Genomic DNA, 23,702 nt, shown 5'->3' on the forward strand with positions numbered 1-23,702 from the left:
GACAATCCAGTGGTTCTTCCTTACCTAACCTTTGCTACATGCTCAGAAAAGCTCTTCTAAATGTAAAAAAAAAACCTGAATTCCCCTTCATTAAAACATTTGTCTTTGCAAAATCACACTTTGCACTTTTTTTTTAAATGCCCTTATACTATGTCTTCAATGATGAACTCCAGCAGTTTGTCAGCAACAGACATTAGGCTAACTGTTCCTTTTAGCTCCCCATTTTCCCTAATCTTCATTTCTTAAAACAGCACATTTAAACTTGCTACTTTTCAATGTTCCAGAAACCAAGCAATTTTGAAAGGATCGACGGAAGTTTGGATGTAACTAGGGCTGTTTAGCAAACATGCACTACGTGAAACAATTCTGAATCTTAATTCCCACAACATTCTTCACAGAAGAGGTGGACGACCTTCTAATATTTAAAGTGCAGTCACTATCCTTTCGAAAAAAAGTTCTCTTAAGGAGAATATGATAAATTGGTGAATAATATGTGGTAGTGTTAGTATGTCAAGGGAGGATTGTGAACCAAGACCCCAGGAAATATCCTCATTTTTCTCCACATACTTTACATTGACTGAATGCACACATTATGTCTAATATAGCATTTGACATAAAGGTAACACTAGAACAGCCTCATAATTGCCTTTATTATATGCTTAAAACAATTGTGGCAACTTTTATATTCTAACCTTTGAGTTGTGCATCTGACTCAAAGGATAGATTACAGCAGTTGGCACAGCTGAAATCCTAGGTTTTATTATCAGTGCAAGAGGACTGTGGTTTCCAGAGGATTTAAAGGTGATGGCATTGCTTGATGGACTGAGCTAGAAAGGCTTTTATTGCTTGAACAAGCATGGGCTGCTTTATTAGGCACATTTAACATTTTAATGTTTTTTTCATCGTTCTTAATTTTAATGTTTTTTGCTTTCTCAGTTTTATTTTTGGTTGTGTGTCGTCAATCAAGTTTTCATTGCATAGATCGTAATCTATTTACTAGGTATTAAACTAATCTGATACTTCCAAAGTAAAATTCCATTCACAACTAAAATGTACCACTAATTCCCTCAAATAAAGTGAAGCAAATTACATAGGTGTCCAATGGTGGCAAATATTTATATTACAAAGGAAACAGAATTGAGACATACTAAAGACTGCCATCAAAGCCTAGATACACATCAATGATATCTTGAAGAGGTTACTTTCTGCACTAACCCTGTGTTACTTAATTTGAATGATACAAAGTATTTATAGTATTTCTTTGTTTATTCTTGATCGCCTACTGTGTAAGCATTCTTCATCTCTCTTTCCAATTACTCCAGATCTCACTAACTTTACTCTTCCTTTCTCTTCAGTCACCATTTGTTATCTACTTTTAAGTCATTTTGGATTCTTTTGAATATTGCTTTGTCTCTCCAGGAACACCTCGCATGCTATATAAATAATATGAACAATATGAGCCGTATCTACCTGACCCAGGAAGTGTATCTGTATTCTCAGGTTCAGGTTCCAGATGAGGAATATTTTGAGTCCGGCATCTTTTTGCCAAGCTGCTCTTTGATACATTAGGCCAGCCAGAAGCTGAAGTAGGTGAGTCTGTTGAAACAGAATAGTGCAAAATCCTGCTTTATCAATACAGAATTACAAACATGCAAAATAATTCATTATCTAATAAACTCCAAAGATGCATGACAACCAGGTAACACAACATGAGTCTATAAAAAAAATGGACCGCAATCTTCAAAAATTCTATTGCACAGGGATAAACCACACAGACCAAAAGGATTCAATGTCTCTGCTTTGGCTAATTGTTTTCAAGAGTATAATGGAGTTGCCACAAAAAACTGCCTGACCTGATGCTTCTTTGCTTTTCAAAGTAAGCAAACGGAGATTCTTGGTGATAGAGAAAAATCAGGCTGCTAACAGTGCTATGTTCCTACCCTACAGTTCCCTTAGACTCCCTAGGTTCAAAGTGAAGAATACCCTTGTGAATGCCGTTCCAGACTGTTCAGCTAACCATGTGCCTTAATGAAAAGAAGAGCAAAAGGAGAAATTACTTAAGGAGAATAAAGACTATAAATGACAAGTAATATTTAATCACTATGAATTATAGATCTTGGTTCAGCTGCACCCTATAGTAGCGCCTGGACTAATTCAGTTGTGATGATTCGGGGCGCTTCGGTAGCATATTGTTAACGTAATATTATTACAGCACCAGTGACCTAGGTTCAATTCCACTGCTGTATGTAGGAGTTTGCTCATTCTCCCCGGGATGGAATTCCTCAGATGCTGAAGTTTCCTCCCACATTCCAAGACACACAGGTTAGTAGATTAATTGGTCACATGGGCTCATTGGGCTGCAAGGGTGTGTTACCATCCTGTTCTCTAAATAAAAATAAAAATAAATGGAGAGGAATGTGATAAGTGTTTAAAAAGGTACAATATTCATGATTAGTGGCCTTTAAAAGCTCCGGGCGTTTGTGAGAATGATCATCTATTAACGTTGTCTTCTAAAACACAGCAATGACATCCCTGATGAACAGAAAACCAATTTAGTGGCTTTTCACTCTATCTTGTGCAGGTAGTCAAATCAACTGATCAATTTTTCACTAGCAAGTAGCAATAATGGACAAAAGCTCCTACATGGGACATATACTTTCACTTCTTAATCCTAAAAAACAGTATGAATGACAGTGCCCACAATTAATGCAGTTGTCAATGCTGTTGCACAGAGTACACAATCTGGAAGTAAATATTCAGAAAAGCAGCTGAAGAAAGGAAATGCCTCAATGTAGCTGACGTAGAATAGTAACAAGAGATATGGAAAAGAAGATGCTGTTTTGAAAACAGACGCAAAGATTTTGATCCAGCAAACTTCTAAATTGCGTTTGAGAAAACATGTGATGCAGATAAGTTAGGTTGAACTCCAAGACATAGGTAGATATTCTGAGATGGAATCTTTGCTGCACCTCCTCAGGTCTTAGACCACCAAATACAAATAAACCCTCCCCAAGATAGAAGTAAAGTTTTGTTTTTCCTTTTGAGGATCAGAGAGGACTGGTCCCAAACCTGACTGTAGAACAGCACCCCTAGAATTTTAGCTACAGAACATATAAACTTCTCTCTGTGAGAGAACAGTCTGGAATAATTAATGCACATAAAATAACCTAGCAAGAGGGTCAGAAATGCATATTTTATAGAGCAAGTGTCACCCAGAAGCACTCACCCAGGAATTGCAGTTGTTCAGAATCAACATGCATCAGTGTTAGGGAAGTTCCTCCCATTTCCAAGGCTGTCATAAAGGACCCAACATAAGCTCTTTCAATAATGACCTCCTTACTTTCTGAAAGAATATCCAAAACAATGATGTTACAATATAATTCTGCAAAATAAATGTTTAAAGAATCCTCTTGATACACTTACCTCCATCCGGTACTGAATTTGGCAAGTTTGTTTAAGATTACAAAGCATATAACAATACTACAAAATAAAGAAAGCAGGGAACAAAAGTAAATTGTATGATAGGGATGTACCTTTCTGAACTTGTTAATTATTGCTTCACTTTTATGGAATTTGATATTGCCATGGAATAGAACATGTCCTTTTACTTCTTAGGGCTGGATTCGAAGCAAATATGTGAAGAAATCAGAACTACATAAAAGACAACAAAAGAGACTATAGGTGCTGAATGTGTTCAATAAACACAGGAGGAACTCAGCAGATTAGGCAGCATTTATGGAGGGAATTGAACAGTCAACATTTCAGGTCAAGACCATTCATTCAGATAAAAATTATTTGAATATGCTATTGGTCTTTGCTAAATTGCAGTTTATTTGGGAAAATAGGTTAACAGAAACATAGGAACAATGGTAAATCATTGTTGTTCAATTACTGTATATCATATCTGATTTATACTTCAACCTTACTTATTCATGTTTGCTCACATCCTGAGGAACTTAAGTCCAATAAAAATCCAGCAAATTTGGTCTGAGGACATTGAGGAGAAAATTGTTGGAGATCTATAACTTTAATGTATAGTAATGTTTCTTGATTTTTAATTGGTCACTCTCTTATATTAAGATAAAGCACTGTTTTTCTGAAATCCCTTACCGAGGAAATTGTTTCTCTGTGGTTATCACAATAACTTGTCTGTTCATATGCAGTTGGACCAACATAGTTTTCTAAACTCATAGCAATATGGTTGACACATAACTGCTCTCTGAAAGAACCCAGTATATTGTTCCATTTTCACCACCGTCCTTTCTCAAGGATAAAGTATTATCCAGCTGTTTCATAACTACCAAGCAATTCAGAAAATACTCTATGCATGGGAAAATAATGAAAAAGAACATTATTTTTTAAATTTCAATTAAAATCACAGTGTATTCAACTTGAAAGGTATGTTTATTAAGCTTTTTATAAAAATTTTAAAAAATAGTTGATGAGGATAAGATTAGGCAAGAAGTTTTTTTGAAATTTGGAGTTCTGATTTGATCTCTTTTAGTGCTCATATTTGAAGCCAACCAGGCTGATGGTGGTAAACTGCTTTTTTTCCTACAATAGTTCCATATGAATTAAAACCAGAAAGTCTCAATTTAGTTCCTAACTGAGTTCAAGAAGTAGGATAAATTAGTGTAAGTGTGTTTGTGGGGATCTTGGGAAAGCAATTAAGAGGAACTTGGAAAAGTTTGAGCTAATACAGGATAGCTGGCTAGTATGGATTTGTTGAAAATAACATGTTTGACTGAGATGATTGATTTTTTTGATAATGGAGAAGATTGATTAAGTGTATGCAATGAATGTCTTCATTAATTATTAGAAGACATTTAATGTTATGACCATAAGACCTTAAGATATAGGAGCAGAATTAGCCCATTTGGCCTTCGAATCTGCTCTGCTATTTCATCATGACTGATGCAATTTTCCTCTCAGCCCCAATTTCTTGTTTTCTACCCATATTCCTTAATGCCCTGACCAATTGATCAACCTCTGCCTTAAATATACATAAAGAGTTGCTTCCCATAGCTGCCTGTGGCAAAGCCACAGATTCACCACTCTCTGGCTAAAGAAATTTCTCCTCAACTCTGTTCTAAAAGGATGCCCCTCTATTCTGAGACTATGTCCTCTAATCTTAGACTCTCCCACCATGGGAAACAACCTTTCCACATCCACTCTATCAAGGCCTTTCACAATTAAATAGGTTTCAATGAGGTCACCTCTCAATCTTCTGAATTGTAGTGAATACAGGCCCAGAGCCATCAAATACTCTTCATATGACAAGCCTTTCAATCCCAGTATCATTTTTGTGAACCTCCTTTGAACCCTCTCCAGTTTCAGTACATCCTTTCTACGGGGTCAAAAATGCTCACCAAAAATCCAAGTGAGGCCTCACCAGTGTTTTATAAAGTCTTAACATTACATCCTTGCTTTTATATTCTAGTTCTATTGCAATGAATGCGAGCATCGCATCTTCCTTCCTTACCACAGAATCAACCTGCAAATTAACCTTTAAGGAAACCTGCAAAAAGACTCCCAAGTCCCTTTGCGCCTCAGTTTTTTGAATTTTCCTTCCATTTAGAAAATGGAAAGGCATAACTTTGGAGACATGTGATTTGCATATTTTGGCTTTTATTTCTCTTATAGATAGGAGGGCAGTGTTGCTTAAATGGAAAGAAGTTGCTCCGCCTAATCACGCTCAATGGTTACATGATGTTATGTCATGCTTAAATTTAGAGAAGATCATTTGTTCAATTTCTGATTCTAACCAAGACTTTCAAACATTGTGGGGACCATTCTTGAACTACTTTCAAAACCTTTGATTTGGTGATAAGGTACAGATGTTGGCTAATAACAAATCACCATGTGATAAGGATTTTTTTCTGTCTTTCTTTCTTTACCATACAGCTTCGACTTTGGTAGTGGGTTTAGGTTTTTTTTATAATAAAATTATTGCAATTCAAATTACAATTTAATTAATGTACATGTTTGATTATGAATATAGGGTACTGCGATTGCAAGTGTGATTTAAATATACTGTATTCGGTACTATTCTATCTTTTTTTGATTCATAATATATATCCTCATGTACTCTGTATTCCTCTATATGAAAATCAATAAAGATATTGAAAAATAAGAAAATAGTCAACATTTCATTTCTTCTACCAAAGTTTATGATCACGTACTTCCTAACACAGCGATCCATCTGCCATTTCTTTGCCCATTCTCCTAATCTAAGTCGACCTGTAGCCTTTTGACTTCCTCAAAACTACCTGCACCTCCCTTATTTTCATTTCATCGGCAAACTTTGCAACAAAAACATCGATTCCATCATCCAAATCATTGACATATAATATAAAAGAATAAATCCCAACACAGACCCCTGAGGAACACCACTAATCATCGGCAGCCAACCAAAAAAAGCTTCCTTTATTCCCACTCTTTGCCTCCTGCCAATCAGCCACTGCTTTCTCCATGCTAGCATCTTTCCTGTAATTCCATGGGCTCATAGCTTATTAAGCAGCCTCACGTGTGGCACCTTGTCAAAAGCCTTCTGAAAATCCAAGTACACATATAACCATATAACAACTACAGCATGGAAACAGGCCATCTTGGCCCTTCTAGTCCGTGCTGAATGCTTACTCTCACCTAATCCCACCGATCTGCACTCAGCCCATAACCCTCCATTCCTTTCCTGTCCATATACCTATCCATTATCAACTGGTTCTCCTTTGTCCATCCTGCTTGTTACTTCTTCAAATAACTCCAACTGATTTGTCAGGCACGCAGTTCCCTTGATGAAACCATGCTGAATATGGCCTATTTTATCATGTGCATAGAAGTACCCTGAGACACCATCTTGATAATCAATTACCACATAATCCAACCACTGAGGTCAGACTACCCGGCCTATAGTTTCCTTCCTTCTGCCTCTCACCCTTCTTGAAGAGTGGAGTGACATTTGCAATTTTCCAGCCTTCCGGAACCACTCCAGAATCTAATGAATCTTGAAAAGTCATTACTAATGCCTCCATAATCTCTTCAGCCACCTCTTTCAGATCCCTGGGTTGTACACCATCTGGTCCAGGTGGCCTATCTACCTTCACATTTCAGTGTCCCTAGAACCTTCTCTCTAGTAATGGTAACTTCATACACTTCATGACCCCGACACCTAGAACTTCCACCATACTGGTAAAGTCTTCCACAATGAAGACTGATGCAAGATACTTATTTAGTTCATCTGCCATATCCTTGTTCCCCCATCACTTCCTCTCCAGCATTGTTTCCCAGTGGTCCGATATCTACTCTCGCCTCTCTTTTACACTCTAAGATATCAGAATAAACTTCTAGTATCTTCTTTAATGATATTGGCAAGCTTACTTTCTTATTCCATTTTTACTTAATGACTTTTTTTAGTTGTCTTCTGTTGGTTTTTAAAAGCTTCCCAATCCTATAACTTCCCGCTATGTTTTTGCTCTATTACATGCCCTCTCTTAGGCTTTTATGCTGGCTTTGACTTCTCTTGTTGGCTATAGTTGTGTCATCTTTCCTTTAGAATACGTCTTCTTCTTTGGGATGTATACATCCTGTGCCTTCCGAATTGCTTCCAGAAATTCCAGCCATTGGTGCTCTGCCGTCATCCCAGTCAATTCTGACCAACTCCTCTCTCATGCCTCTGTAATTCCCTTTACTCCACTGTAATATGATATACATCTGACTTTATCTACTCCTTCTCAACTTTCAGGATGAATTCAGTCATATTATGATCACTAGCTCCTAAGGCTTCTTTTACTTTTCGGTCTCTAATCGATTCCGATTCAATGCACAACACCCTATCCAGAATAGCTGATCCTCCAGTGGATTCAACCTTGAGATGCCCTAAAAAGCCACTTCACAGGGACTCTAGAAATTCCTCCCAATCTACCTGCATATTGAAATCCCCTATGACTATTTTAATATTGACCTTTTGACATGTATTGTCTATCTATCATTGTAATTTGTAAACCAATCCTTACTACTGTTGGAGGTCTATATACAGCTCACATCAGGGTCCTTTTACCCTTGCAGTTCCTTAGTTACGATACTTTGTGCATTGAAATGTACACAGCTCAGGACACTAGTCATACCATGCTCAACCTGTGGATTCCTAACTGAGATCTTACCAATATCTGGCTCCACAACCTCTCCATCAACTGTTTTGGCATTCTGGTTCACATCTCCCTCGGACTCTAATTTAAACCCCACTGTGCAGCATTAACAAATCTTCCTACTAGGATATTAGTCCCCATCCTGTTCAGGTGCAAACCGTCCCTTCTGTACGGGTCCTACTTTCCCTGGAAGAGAGCCCAATGAAGCAAAAAATCTTATGCCCTCCCTCCTACACCAGCTCCTTAGTCATGTATTAAACTGTACAATCTTCCTAGTTCTGGGCTCACTAACATGTGGCAAGAGTAGTAATAATGAGATCATGGCCCTAGAGGTTCTGTCCTTTAACTTAGCACCTAACTCCCTGAACTCTACACAGAAACTCATCACTCATCCTACCCATGTCATTGGTACTTGCATGGAGCATGACCAGGCAGTTCACACTACACTTAAGACTGCTGAAGATTCAATCCGAGTTACCTCAGACATTGGCACCCAGGCAACATACCATCCAAAAATCGCATTCTTGCCCATAGAACTTCCTATCCATTCCCTGAAAAACAAATCCCCTATCACCTCAGCATGCCTCTTCTCCCCTTTTCCTTCTGAGTCACAGAGACGGACTCAATGCTACAGACCTGACCACTCTGACTTTCCTGTTAGGTCAACACCCCCAAATAGTATCCAAAGTGATACACCTATTGTTCAGGGGGATGGTCACAGGGGTATGCTGTTCTGGCTCCTTATTGTCTTTCCCCTTCCTGACCGTCACCCAGTTTCCTGTGTCCTGCACCTTGGGTGTAACAACCGTTTTATATTTCCTATCTATCACCCCTTCAGCCTCCCGAATGAACCAGAGTTCATCCAGTTGCAGCTCTAACTCTAATGCGGATTGTTAGAAGCTGCAGCTGGATGCAGTTCTCACAACTACGGAAGAGATTAGCAGTGTGCCAGAGGTCTGTGACTGTTAAGGAGCAGGAGTGAGTGCCATTGCTATTACAAAGGAAAAAGGGCTAGGCAAACTCAAACGTATTAAGGTGGATAAGTCACCTGGGCCAGAGGAATTACATCTCAAGAGTCCTGAGAGAGGTTGCTGAAGAGATAATGGATGCATTGGCCACGATCTTTCAACAATCAAAGGGGCAGAGCTTAGAATGATGGCACCTAATGGCAACTCGTTTGCTTGCACCTTCGGAAGCAGCTCTATTTCTATCTTTGATATCCCTTTTTTTCTCTTTCAAGGTTCTTTTGAAGACCCTGACACTGACTTTGGTTCTTTGTGGAATTGGGACCCACTCTCAGGGCCTCACAACTGATCACTTTTCAATATGCCAAAGACATGGTCTGGAAGACTGGAGTGCGTTCAGGGAGCCGGACTTATGTGGCTCTGGAGACGAGCTGGTGGCGCCGACTGCTGTGTCACGGGAGTACATGGAACATCAGAAGCAGTGAGTTTGCTGCCAGCTGTGTGCCCAGAAACCTGAATTCCTTGGGCACATAGCTCGGAAAAAGTGGTGCAGCAGGCTTTTAACCCCAGAAATCAGCGAGTTGTTTTATTACATCTCCCCTCTCGCTGTGAAATAGGGAGGGGGAGAAGAGAGGGAGAGAGGGAGAGAGGGGGAGGAAGAGAGACAGAGAAGGGGAAGAGAGAGAGAGAGGGGAGAGGGAGGAGAGAGGGAGAGAGAGAGGGAGAGGGGGAAAGAGAGAGAGAGGGAGAAAGAGAGGGAGAGAGGGGGGAGAGGAGGGAAGAGAGGGGGGAGAGGGGGGAGAGGAGGGAAGAGAGGGGGGAGAGGAGGGAAGAGAGGGAGAGAGGGAAGGGAGAGGGAGAGGGGGAGAGGGAGGGAAGAGGGAGAGAGGGAGAGGGGGAGAGGGAGGGAAGAGAGGGAGAGAGGGGGAGAGAGGAAGAGGAGAGAGAGGGAAAGGGAGAGGGGAGAGAGGGGGAGAGAGAGGGGGAGAGAGAGGGGGAGAGAGAGGGGGAGAGAGAGGGGGGGTGAGAGGGGGGGTGAGAGGGGGGGTGAGAGGGGGGGTGAGAGGGGGGGTGAGAGGGGGGAGAGAGAGGGGGAGAGGGGGGAGAGGGGGGGAGAGAGAGGGGGGAGAGGGGGGGAGAGAGAGGGGGGAGAGAGGGAGGGAGGGAGAGAGAGAGAGGGAGGGAGGGAGGGAGGGAGGGGGAGAGAGAGAGAGAGAGAGAGAGAGAGAGAGAGAGAGAGAGAGCCTGTGATATGTCGAATTGCTGGGTGAACTAGTTGTCTCTGGGGTACTGCAAGGCTGTGTCTTTATCGATTGCTGCACACTTGAGTGCTCGGTGGAGGATGCTGATGCTTTTTGCTTGTGGGGGAGGAGGGGGTAGTTGCTTTGCTGCTGCTTGTGCATGGGAGGGGGAGCTGGGCAGATGGAATTCAGGGTTCTAACATTTAACTGTCATTCATTCTTTGGGGCAGTCCTCTGTTTTCGTGGATGTTGCGAAGAAAAAGAATTTCAGGATGTATATTGTATACATTTCTTTGACATTATATGTATCTATTGGAACCTATTTACACAATCACTTGATTCTGGTATGGTCCCAGAGGACTGAAAGATTGCAAATATCACCCCACTCTTTAAGAAGGGAGGAAGGCAAAAGAAACTAAATTATAGACCAGTTAGCCTAAACTCAGTGGTTAGGAAAGTGTTGGAGTCTGTTATTAAGGCTGAGGTTTCGAGATACTTGGAGACTAATGATAAAATAAGCAAAAGTCAGCATGGTTTTGTAAAAGGAAATCTTGCCTGACAAATCTGTTAAGAGTTCTTCGAGGAAGTAACAAGCAGGGTTGATTAAAGGAGAGGCAGTGGATGTCATTTACTTGGATTTTCAGAAGGCTTTTGATAAGGCTGCTTAACAAGATAAGATCCTATGGCATTACAGGAAAGATACTGGCATAGATAGAGGACTGGCTTACAGATAGGAGGCAGTGAGTGGGAATAAAAGGGGCCTTTTCTGGTAGGCTGCCAGCGACCAGTAGTGTTTCTCCGGGGTCATTATTGGGACCCCTGCTTTTCACATTGTTTGTTAACGATTTAAATAATGGAACTGATGGCTTTGAGGCAAAGTTTGTGGATGTATTGTCATTGGAGAAGAGTCCATAGGAAGTTCACGAGGATTATTCTGGCAAAGAAGGGGTTAATATACAAGCGTTTGGCAGCTTTGGTCCTGTGCTCACTGGGATTTAGAAAAATACCAGGGGCGGGATGGGGTAGGATCTCACTGAAACCTACCGAATGTTGGAAGGACTAGATAGGGTAGATGTGGAGAGGATGTTTCCTATGGTGAGAATATCCAGAACTAGAGGGCGCAGCATCAAAATTGAAGGATGACCCTTTAGAACAGAGGTAAGGAGGATGTTTTTTAAGCCAGAGAGTAGTAAATCTGTGGAATGCTCTGCCACAGACTGTGGTGGAGGCCAAGTCCGTGCGTATATTTAAAGCAGAAGTTGATAGTTTCCTGATCAGTCAGGGCAGCAAAGGATGTGGCGGGAAGGTAGGTGCATGGGGTCGAGTGAGATCCGGGATCAGCTATGATGGAATGGCGGATCAGACTCAATGACTAAATGACCTAATTCTGGTCCTCTGTCTTACAGTCTTATGATCTTATCAAAATATATACACCATATACAACCTTGAGTGCCATATTAGAGATGGCCACATCTGAGTACAAAAAAAATGCCCTGTTAACATCCTGATTAGATCACACCACAAATTACAAATTTTGGAATTGTTTTGGTATACACTGAACCTTCCTCAAAGTTAAAACATACAGTATTTCCTGAGTGCAGGTGGGATATAATTAGGTTCTGCATTTCTTATGAACTTTTGAATGCCAATCTCCTTCAGAAAAAGATCATACCATTAATTTTTTTAAAATTCAGTAATTTTTTGCTCCTTGTCAAAAGTTTTGAATGATTTATGCATACTAACATCTAAAGCCAATTTCTTTCATAGATCCTAGAAACAACACAAAAAAAACTGACTTTGAGAATCCAAACTGGATATCTCAAAACTATTTTCCTATTTTTCAGTTCTATTCTTCCTGAAAGGAATCACAATTTTCTTTGCATTTTATGGCATATTATTTGTTACTATTTTTAATGTGTTCTGAATAAGCACAACCATACATCACCTCATATTTATTATACTGAAATATGTATGCCATTTCTTCAACTTTATTGGTCTTCAGAATTAATAGAGCAAACAGTTTAGCGTCATCCACAAATTTTAAAATTGTACTTCAGTTTCCAAGAAAATAATGTAAATAACTATCAACAGTGGTCCCCATATTAGATCGAACAGTACCTGCCACTGTGCACCAGTTTGAATAACTACTCTTATAACATAGTCACTGCTTTCTCTTTGTTGTCTAGAATGCTAATAATCATTCTTTTGTTTTGTTCTTTGTGCACTTTTGTTTTAACCTTAGACAAGAGCCTCAGATGAAAATCCTTAGTAAACTTACCCAGGTACTTAATTGCAGAATTGGCCACAATATTCAGCTCCAAGCAGGACAATCCTCCAAGATTGTTCACAATCAGCACAATATGATCTCCTAGAGGCACAGAGGAAAATGAAATGCAGTATAAGGAAAGCATACCAACAAGTTCAGCTGTAACTTGTGAAGCAACTAAAGACTATTAAAACCTCTCACAATCCAGGTAGGAACATCAACTTTAAAGCACTAAACAACTCAGGGCAAAGCCTGTAACACCAAACTTTAGAATTTAGGAACTAATTCAGTACTTTGTATAACTCTGACAATAAAATAGTAATATTTGCTTATATTCTTTTAACTATTCCCATCTCAATGATTGGTATGAATGCTTCAGTAAAGAAACAATTTGCTCCAGTCAAGCTACAGATATTCAACATGCATTCACAATTTTACAACACAAAATCGCCTCCATCATCTTTCAAGTAAACATTCTATGTCTTTAAATACTCAAACTCATACTTTTAGAAAGTGAATATGAAATCTGGAAAATGAAATGACTTTAGTCTCTCCCCATTTATCCTCCAAGGTAATATGTATATATTGTGCATGTTAGTTCTCCTGTTCCTCCCTCAGAGGGACACCTGACACAGACCACAGCCCTTCCTTTTCCTTAGACTTTTATCTGTAATCAGAAAATCACCTTCTTTACTATTACATTTTATATTTTGAATTAAAGTGTGGTTAATTCATGGAAGCAAATATTTTCTCTGGAATTAGTCTGAATTTATAATGCATCAACTCAAAACTATTGCTCAGAATCTGTAAAATTGGATTTGTAAACTTGCAAAACAGCATGAGACGACTTTGAGATATTTTCCAGAAAGTTCTTAGAAGTTAACACGAGGAAATCTGCAGATGCTGGAAATTCAAACAACACATAACACCCTCCTGACGAAGGGTCTCGGCCAGAAACGTCAACAGTGCTTCTGCCTGGCCTGCTGCGTTCCACCAGCATTTTGTGTGTGTTCTTAGAAGTTTCTATTTTTTCTGGGTTCAGGTGTTGCTTCTTGGTGACTTGCATATTTTTCAGTAGTGATGAACATGAGTAAAAGTATATCTAGAATGATGTAGGACTAGTACATACTCACTCCTTAACATAGAATTGGAGGAGTACTTACCTGCTTTCAAACTCAAATGAGATTCATTACAGGGACTTAGCATGTGATCAATAACTTTTTGTGTAACTTCATCAGCTGATATCATCTGCAGGAACAGGTAACAGATAACGAGTAAATACTTGAACAATCTAGAGAATTGAGTGAGGAGTCACTTACAATATAGAAACAAAATGCAAATGGCTGTACTTTGAAAGAGTTAGGTAAAAAGTAACAATAACAGAGAAAGAAAAACAAACCAATTTGCTTACAGCAAATCCCTCAAACAACACGCAATAACATCAATTGATTTTACTGGTTTAAAGTTCTTGGTTATAAGTGCTACATCCACCCATACACCTCCTCCCTCACCTCCATTCAGGGTCCCGGGTAGTCCTTCCAGGTAAGACAACACTTCACCTGTGAAGCTACTGGGGTCGTCTATTGTATCAGGTACTCCTGATGAGGTGTCATCTGTATTAGTGCGACCCGCCCTAAATTGGGGAACCACTTTGTCAAGCACCTCCGCACCACTGGCCACAAGCGGGTATTCCGGCTGGCCAAATATTTTAATTCCCATTCTGACATGTTAGTCCATGACATCCTCTTGTGTTAAGATGAAGCCACCCTTAGGTGAGCAAAGGTATTCTACAGAGATCTTTTCACATTTTGTTTCTTGTACTTTACACCAAATCTCAGAAATGAGGCTTCCTTCCCCAACCGTAGTTCACTATTTAAAGCTCTCTTACCTTTATCCGCTCAACACCAGCTTCTCCATGGATACCTAAATAAAGAATTAACATGGCCTCAGAATAATTGTTGTAATTATTTGTGCATTTCTACTCTCTCAATAAAATGTTGAGTTTTGTTACACAGAATTGCACGATGTTCATTCACCTTCTGATACCTCAATCTAAACAGCAACCTTTATATGCCTGAGTAATGACTGCTAAATATAAACAGAAGGGCAGAATCTAAGCCCAGCCCAGTCCACCTTGTTCCATCCACTGTCTGCAGTAATTTGTTTCCCAATTAAAATTAAAATTGGATCACAGTTGATAGTGGTCTAACATTGAGCCCAATAGTAGAGAGAAGTAGAAGAATCCATAGATGCCCTCGTCTAGCACAAGATGTATATCAATACAAAACTCAGGAAAAAAAATGTTCTACATTGATCCACTTGGCCAAAATCTGATTGGGAAAGTACTCAAACAGACAATCTAAGTCATTCTTACAATAACCAAATCAATACATATCAGAGTACAAACAAATGAATTGGCTGTCCATTACACAATGCCTAAATATTTTATTCAAGTATCATTAAACTTAAAACTTTCATGTTAGTATTTAATCCCATACAGGAATGGAATTAAAAGCAACTACGCCAGCTTTTTCCTCTGCTGATTAATTATTTTAGCTTAGTACTTAGTAAATTTAGATTATTGGAAGACAAATTATATTTAATAAATCTATTTGATTTTTTCACTTGTAATTAGCAGAGTAGATAGAGGGTAAACAATTGATATGGTCTTTCAGAAGTTCTTTGATAAGGTACCACCTGAAACTAGACCACATGGTATTGGAGGTAACATATTAACATAAATCAGAGATTGATTAATGGACAGAAACCCAAGACTAAAAGGAAAGTAAACAGTTTTACATTGGAAAGCTCTGACAGGGAATGATGCTGGTGCCCAGCAGTTCACAGATTTGGAGAAAGGGATTGAAGTTGATGATACAAAGCTCAGTGGCCATATGAGCAGTGAGAAGATACAAAGAGGCTACAGGAGGATATAAACAGGCTAAGTAAATGAACAAGGGCACGAAGGATGAATGATTTGTTGGAACTGAGAGCTTTTGCTGAATAAATAGGAAATAGATGATACTGGTACTCAAAGGAATTTGGTTTCCTTAGGAAAGTTAGCATGCATGTGCAGCAAGCAATTATGAAATCTAACAGTATGTTTACCCATTTTACAGCAGAATCTGAATGCAATGGCAGTGACTTCCATCTCCAATCATTTGGAGCAATTGTGGGATAGGATCTTGGCACTGGTCTGGTTTTTATCCATAGAAGGATACACTTGTGATAATTCCTGGAATAAATAGTTTGTCATTTGAGGAAAGATTAAGGAGACTAACTTTATACCTCTAGAAGAATGAGAGGTAATCTTATTGAAAGGCACATATTTCTTGATGAGTTTCTGAAAAAAAATGATTTTGATGCTTCCCTGACTGGAACACAAGTCACAATCTCAAATAAGGAATGGTCATTCAGAAGAGGGAGAAGCAATTTCTTCTCTCAGAGCAGAGTGAATCTTTGGAATTCTCTATCCAACAAGTCTACAGAGACTCAGTCTTAAGGTATATACAAAAAAAGAGATTTATACCTGTTTAGCTATGAAAGGAATCCAGGGATATGGAGTTAAGTGCATGAAAGCGGTGCTGAGTTGAAAGGTTCATTGAAGATCTAACAGAACAGTGGAGCAATATCAAGTAATGAATAACCTGGTGATGTGTCTATTTTATCATCGATTTCCTAGGTCCAGCTCCACTGCTTGTGTTCTACAAAGATAACTTTTTGCGACCAAATTTACTGTACTATAGTATGTAATGAATTAGCAATATGAAACTTAGTTCTATGAACAATCTCTTACCCAGCCCAAGTTCCAGTTCATCAGCATCCAAATGGAAGGTTGGTCCAGATCCAGGGACACTACAAGGTGACAAACAAATTCCCGTTGTACCTAAGGGCAAAAACAAAAAATGTAATCAACAGAATATCCACATAATTCTGCTGCCAATGGATGCATAACATAGTGACATATATTCAAGTCAAAGTTAAGCAATAGCAGCTGTTCATCCCAGAAACACAATAGAGTGCTAAAGATTTAGAAGAATTGAGGATTATAGGAACTTGCATGAAAATAGACTTCAGACCAAAGACTGGATCAGTCACAATCATATTGTATGATGGAACAGATTTAAGAATCGTGATGGCATATATTCCAGCTTTCAATTTGTTGGATTAATCTGTCTTCAATACGATCTACAAGCAAGGTCCAAGTCTAACAAAACTAAGAGATAACTGAGCAGTGCATCATTAGGATGACAGTGCACAAGCAGAAAATATGGTTTCTAACTGCCCTCTATCTTGCCATAGATGAATATCACCCTTGGCAGATATTCAGCTGTGGCCTGCATCCTTCCACACCCACCACCCGTGAATGGTATCTGGATGCAAAGTCAGAACACTAACAATGTTGAAATAAGGGATAAATAGCAATCTTTTGATTTCTATAAGAATACATATGTGATGGATAAATTAATTCCATGTTCATTCCTTCGATGCCCTTTGTTTGAAGCAGTTCCCACCACCCACTTTAGACTCTACAATATTATCCACACTGAATCTGCTCTATGGTTCTGCTTGGCAAATGTGCAAATCTCACCAATCTGCCTGGCAGATTGTTCAAACCAACTGTTTCTTTTAGTGTAGCGTAAACTTCAACAATCGCACAGAAATGTTTTCTACACTGTGCACCATGCAAGCATCATTAGCAGTGAAGTAAAAAACAATTACAAAAGCTGGAAGTCTGAAGAAAAAGTTGAAAATGCTGGCAATACTCAAAAAGTCAGGCTGCAGTATCTGCAGAGGTGGATCACTTTGATAAAGGGTCATGAAACTGAAAAGTTAACAGTTTCTACAAACTGTTTGGTTTCCACTTACCCAATTTACTTAAAGTGGTGTTCAGTTTCTCTAAAATTTCATTGAGTGACTTTCCCATTTCAGACATGGCCCCAGCTATCTGTCAACAGCAAAGATTAGTCAATTAAGAAGAGCCAATGGAGACTTAAATCTAAATACCTGAACACTTTAATTCTTTTTCATTCTTTTCTGAAAATATTTGTTTCCCTGATGGAGAAAAACTTTCAAAGGTTTTATCAATACTTCTCTCAAGTCATTACTTTATGATCAGAGGCAATCTCAAAAGATATCAGCAGTTGTCCCTCTGTTCACTAACCAATTACTATTGCATGATTTCACAAGTATCCAATTATGAAGGTACATGGCAGCGTTTTGTTTAATTTAAAGAGTCACAAGGAAGAATAGCTGTGCAACTTGTGGCAACTTGTGATGCCAGAGGAGAACATCATTGTCTGATTTGAATAGCTACTGCCACTCAGTCTCCAGCTTCAGTCCTTTCTCAGTACAGCAAATCCCAACATGCAAGTTTTTAAATCTCAAAGGAAATGTTTTAAACTCAAATTTTCAAAGCACAAAATTCCCACTCACTGCATTATTATCATTTCCATTTCATAACTTTTACTGGTATCCATTATATATTATCTGCTCATTTTCACCTGTTATCATCAAATACTACACCTTCCATTTTACCATCATTTGCAATGTAACTGCCACTGATCGCGTTTCATGTAAACCTATTTTGTAAGAGTTACCATTTTTAGCAAATATTTATAGGCTACAAACAAATCTGGATATAAAGTTTGTTCTGAGACAGGAGTTGAGAGAAAAAACAGACCTAAAACAAAAGGCTTCTACTTCAATTTCATGCAATGCATTTATAAATAAAAATCATGGACACTGAACTGGATTCCAGCGGAAGTTATTTCATATGTCTGGAACTTTCCATGTGTCACAGCTTCAGGTAAATGGAATACCTAGATACCCACATGATGACTCCAGTTTTCATGAACAACATTTTTCTTAGAAATTCAATAGCTATTAGGCCAAGATATTTACCAGGGCTAAATCAAAGATCAGTTAATTATAACCTATCTCAACCCATTCTTAACAGAGGTATAATATTCATCAGTTTTAGTCCTTTGCCACAATTCTGGTTTCCAAAAAAGGTCAGAAAGTTCCTGGTGATTTACTGAACTGGGTACGATGCATCACTTTGTACAAATTTCCAGTCCCATTATGTGCCATTGATCTCTTGATAAATCAACAAGGCTTCAGACTTAAACATTCCACCACATGACCAAATGTTTATCTGCCTCTACCTTCAAAGTATTCAAAGGCTCTGCTTTAATAATGCTTTGAAGTGTTTTGGCAAATAGACTTACTTTATGGATAAGTACTGTGCCACACAAACCCCTCCTCCCAGCTTTCTTCTGCTTGGTAAAGGCACAATCATCAGCCACAATAACCATCTCCACAGGAATTCCCTTCATTTTTGTCTCTTCTAGAGCTAAACCGAAATTTAGCCGATCCCCTGTGTAGTTCTTGACAATCAGCAGTACACCAGCTGGATAGAAAATACAGATAAATAGGTCTTTAAAATGCATCATAGTTGTCTTCTTAATCAACACAACTCCACAGCCAACCAACTAAATCAATTCCCTTCAGATAAATAATTCTTGAAGTTATTAATGAATACAGAACCTGTTGTGCAAAAAACAAGTAATGTCCCAAAGCATTGCACAGAAGCATTATCAAAACGTAGAGATGACACAGTTTAGAATTGGGCCATCAGTCAACCAGAACAGCTGCTTATTTTAGAAAACTCATAAGCACAAAAACAAATGGAGAAAATAGCAAGGTTTCCCTTTATTTAATCAGCACATTATACCACTTAATAGGGACGGGAAACTGTTGCCAAACAGTTTCCAACTCATGTTAATCACATGGACTTACAAGGCTGTTTAGATACCACACAAGCAGCGAGGTAAGCTTTTAAACAGCATCAACTGCATGAGCTTATCTTTAGAAAACAAGGTTCAAAGTAAATTTAAGATCAAAGTACGTATATGTTACCTTACACATCCTTGAGATTTGTGTACACAGTAAATCCAAAATCAATCAATGAAAGACCACACCCAATAGGGCAGACCAATAACCAATGTGCAAAAGACACTGTACTGTGCAAATACAAAAGAAGTAATAATAATAAATAAATAAGCAATAAATATTAAGAACATGAAATGAGTCCTTGAAAGTTAGTCCATAGGTTGTGGGAACTGTGCAGTGATGGGGCAAATCCTCAGTTTCAAGAGCCCAAAGGTTGAGGAGTAATAACTGTTCCTGAACCTGGTGATGGGAGTCCTGAGGCTCCTGTACCTTCTTCCTGGTGGCAGCTGTGAGAAGAAAGCATGCCCTGGGTGGTGGGGATTCCTCATAATAGAGGCTGCTCTCCTGCAACAGCACTCTCTGTAGATGTGCTCAATCGTGGGAAGGGCTTTAGCTGAGAAGGACCGGGCCGCACCCATTACTTTTTGTGGGGTTTTCTGTTCAAGGGTATTGGTGTTTCCATACTAAGCTGTGGTACAGACCGTCAACATACTCTCCACGACACATTTTAGATGAATCTTCATGAACTTCTAAGTAGAGGTGCTGCCGTGCTTTTTCAATTGCACTTAAGTGCTGGGCCAAAGACAGATCCTTGGAAATGATAACACCGATGAATTTGTTGGCCCTCTCGGCTTCTGAACCCCCGATGAGGACTCTGGTTTCCTTCTCCTGAAGTCAATAATCAGCTCCTCGTTCTTGCTGACATTGAGAAATAAGCTGTTGTTGTGGCACAACTCAGCCAAATTTACCATCTCTCTCTGATGTACATGCTGATTTGTCACCACTTGATTCAGACAACAGTGATATCATCAGCAAATTTAAATATGGCATCTGAGCTGTCCTTGGCCACACAGTCGTAAGTATAAAGCGAGTAGAGCAGGGGGCTAAGCAATAGCTTTGTGGTGCAGCTGTAATGATGGAAATTCTGCAGGAGATGTTGGAGCAGCAATTTTTGTCACCGATACTTGATAAGAATTAAGCAGTAAGACCATTCCAATCTGTTTTTATCACCATGGTTTCAAGTATTCAGGTTTGGAGATGTCAGAAATGATCAGGAGTGAAAATGAAACAATTTCACTACTTCGACAAGTAAGAAACTATGAAGAATTTGGAAGTATCAATAATCATCTTGAGTGTTACAATGAAAATGAAGATTTGGAGGATGTAATAGTTGACAGCAGTTTATCATCTGCACTCTGTGAATGCAATAATTTTGTTCATTTATAATTAAAAGAATGTGATGCAGATGAATTCCTTGGTTGGTAAGTATTAGAAACTATCACACAGTTTAATAGTACTGTACTAGATTTGGTAGTATTCTAATTTGTTCTGTATTTCATTTGTATACATAATTTTCTATGCAATGTGTCTTTCTTATACCTTTATAACAATTTCTATGAAACCAGCTAATTGTGGTACTGCTTATTGGGTCAAAATGAACTGATCTCTATATGTCCCAATTAGCCAGAATCCACTGTTTTAGAAAATGCCAGTAGAGAGCAGTTGATGTTATATCTGAAGGAAATTGATACATTAAAAAATTATAAAAGATCATAATCATGTTTGGAGCTGGCTACAAATTTCCTTGCAGAAGGTAGCTGTTCTCAGCTGATCATGAAGACAACTCTTCTGCTTCTACAAAATATGCTTCTGCAGACCTCAGCTACGATAATATATGATCTCCTTGGTTGTTTTAATTTTAACCAAAAATTCTAATTATGGCCTTTTGAAAATCAACCTCTATCACTTCCAACTTTAACACACATTCAACTCTGTTCCCACCCACCCACAGTCATCTTCCATCACATTATCAAGTGTCTGTCTATCTTTATCTTGAAAATATTCAATGGTCTGTTTTACTAATACTTTGAAGAGAGGTATAGTACATAAACTTACTTTACGCATAAGTACTGTGCCACACAAACTCCCTCCTCCTGGAAGAGGTGGCAAGGCAGAGGGGGGCTTAGCAACAGATATTAAGCAAGGGAGAACAGAGAAGCAGTAGGTGTAGTACCAAAGAAGCTATGAGGAAGCAGCAAGATATAAACATTTGCCTTAAAATATAGTTAAAAATATCAGTGCCCGGTGCTGAAAGGGGTAACAGAGCATTAGAGCACAGCTTACATCAGATACACTGAGCTCAGTACAGAAGAAACCCTGGAGGAATATAGGAAATCCCAGGGTAAAATAAAACAATTAAAAAGGAATAGATATGGTATGAAAATATATTAAGTAAAATAAAATAAAAAATCCCAAGCTGTTTTGTAAGAGGATAAAACCGGTGAAACTGGAAAGGGTGCAAAGGAGCTTCACGAAAATGATTCCAGGATTGAATGGCTTGTCATGTGAAGAGTGTTTGATGATTTTGGGCCTGTATTCATTAGAATTCAGAAGAATGAGGGATGACCTCATGGAAAACTATCAAAGGCTTTAATAGTGTGGATGTGAAGAGGATGCTTCTAAGACTAAAGAACACAGCCTCACAATAAGGGGCGTCCTTTAAGAACAGAGATGTGGAGGAACTTCTTTAGCCAGACAGTGGTGAACCTGTAGAATTCTTTGCCACATGCAGCTGTGAAGACCACATTTTTACATATATTTGAAATATATTGATATATTCTTGATTGGTCAGACGATGAAGGAATACCGGGAGAAGGCACGTGACGGACAGGAAAATTGGATCGGTCATGATGAAATGGCACAGCAGACTCGATGGGCCAAATGGCCTAATTCTGCTCCTATATCTTATGGTCTTATGATAGCTAGAGAAACAGTGAGGCACTTAAGGCTATATGATGTAGGTGCAGAATAGGGCCGCTTGACCCAGAGTCTGCTCCGTCATTTCATCATGGTTGCTTCGTTATCCCTCTTAATCCCTTTCTCCCTGTAACCTTTGTCATCCTTACTAATCAAGAACCTTATCGACCTCCACTTTACATATACCCAATGCCTCCACAGCTGTCTATGGCAGCAAACTCCACAAATTCACCACCTTCTTACTGAAGAAGTTATTCCTCACTTCTGTTCTAAAGGGGCACCTTTGTACTCTGAGGATTTCCCACTGGTCCTAGATTACCCTACTATAGGAAACATGCTCTCCACGGCCAATCTATCTAGGCCTTTTAATATTCAATAGGTTTCAATGAGATTTCCCCCCTCCCACCCCATTCTACTGAACTCCAGCAAGTATAGGCTCAGAGCCATCAAACACTCATTGTACATTAATCTTTTCATTCTTATGAACCTTGTCTGGACTCCCTCCAATGCTAATATATCTGTTCTTTGATAAGAGCCCGAAACTGCACTCAATACTACGTCAAACATGAGGAAATCTGCAGATGCTGGAAATTCAAGCAACACACACAAAATGCTGATGGAACGCAGCAGGCCAGGCAGCATCTATAGGGAGAAGCGCTGTCGACATTTCGGGCCGAGACCCTTCGGCAGGACTAACCGAAAGGAAAGATAGTAAGAGATTTGAAAGCAGGAGGGGGAGGGGAAAATGCGAAATGATAGGAGAAGACCGGAGGGAGTGGAGTGACTTCCATTAATGCCCCTCCCCTTCTTACCCCATCCCTGATATATTTAGTTTTTTTTTCTCTCTGCCCATCACTCTGCCTGTTCTCCATCTCCCTCTGGTGCTCCCCTCCCCCTTTCTTTCTCCCTAGGCCTCCCGTCCCATGATCCTTTCCCTTCTCTAGCTCTGTATCCCTTTTGCCAATCACCTGTCTGACTCTTCAGCTTCACCCCAGCCCCTGCGGTCAAGCAAAATATATCAAGCGAAAAATATCAAGCGAAATATTTATGCAAGGTGGGATATATTAAGGAGTTATCATCTTTGAAAATGGATAAGTCTCATGACATTAAAAGAACAATGGGATGAAATTTCACAGGAGATAATAACAATTTTTCAATCTCCTATTTAAAGGAGTAAGAAGATGGAAAGATGCAAACTGTCAATATCACAACATTCTGTTAAGAATGAGAGATACACAACCATATGACAGATTCATATCAATTATGACAAAGTCATCACAATCTGTTATGACAGAATTTTTGGATAAAATTGAATACATTAGAGGCAGCCAACACAAATATGTGAAAGTCGTGTCAAATTAATTCTGTCGAGTTT

The 23,702-nt window shown here is 39.2% G+C and overlaps 1 protein-coding gene across 2 annotated transcripts in view; it reads right to left on the reverse strand.

Moving 5' to 3' along the window:
- Positions 1-23,702, reverse strand: part of tkfc (triokinase/FMN cyclase) — a 50,182-nt gene that overhangs the window by 20,365 nt on the left and 6,115 nt on the right. For both annotated transcript variants that reach the window (XM_059975553.1, XM_059975552.1), the window contains exons 4-11: positions 18,847-19,028; positions 17,486-17,564; positions 16,413-16,502; positions 14,505-14,539; positions 13,780-13,864; positions 12,629-12,718; positions 3,227-3,343; positions 1,471-1,596 (exon numbers count right to left, since the gene is read on the reverse strand). In XM_059975553.1, the coding sequence (XP_059831536.1) occupies positions 1,471-1,596; positions 3,227-3,343; positions 12,629-12,718; positions 13,780-13,864; positions 14,505-14,539; positions 16,413-16,502; positions 17,486-17,564; positions 18,847-19,028 (804 nt within the window). The remainder of the gene's footprint in view (positions 1-1,470; positions 1,597-3,226; positions 3,344-12,628; positions 12,719-13,779; positions 13,865-14,504; positions 14,540-16,412; positions 16,503-17,485; positions 17,565-18,846; positions 19,029-23,702) is intronic.

This window comes from Hypanus sabinus, chromosome 7, assembly GCF_030144855.1.
Source record: "Hypanus sabinus isolate sHypSab1 chromosome 7, sHypSab1.hap1, whole genome shotgun sequence".
Classification (NCBI taxonomy): Eukaryota; Metazoa; Chordata; class Chondrichthyes; order Myliobatiformes; family Dasyatidae; genus Hypanus; species Hypanus sabinus.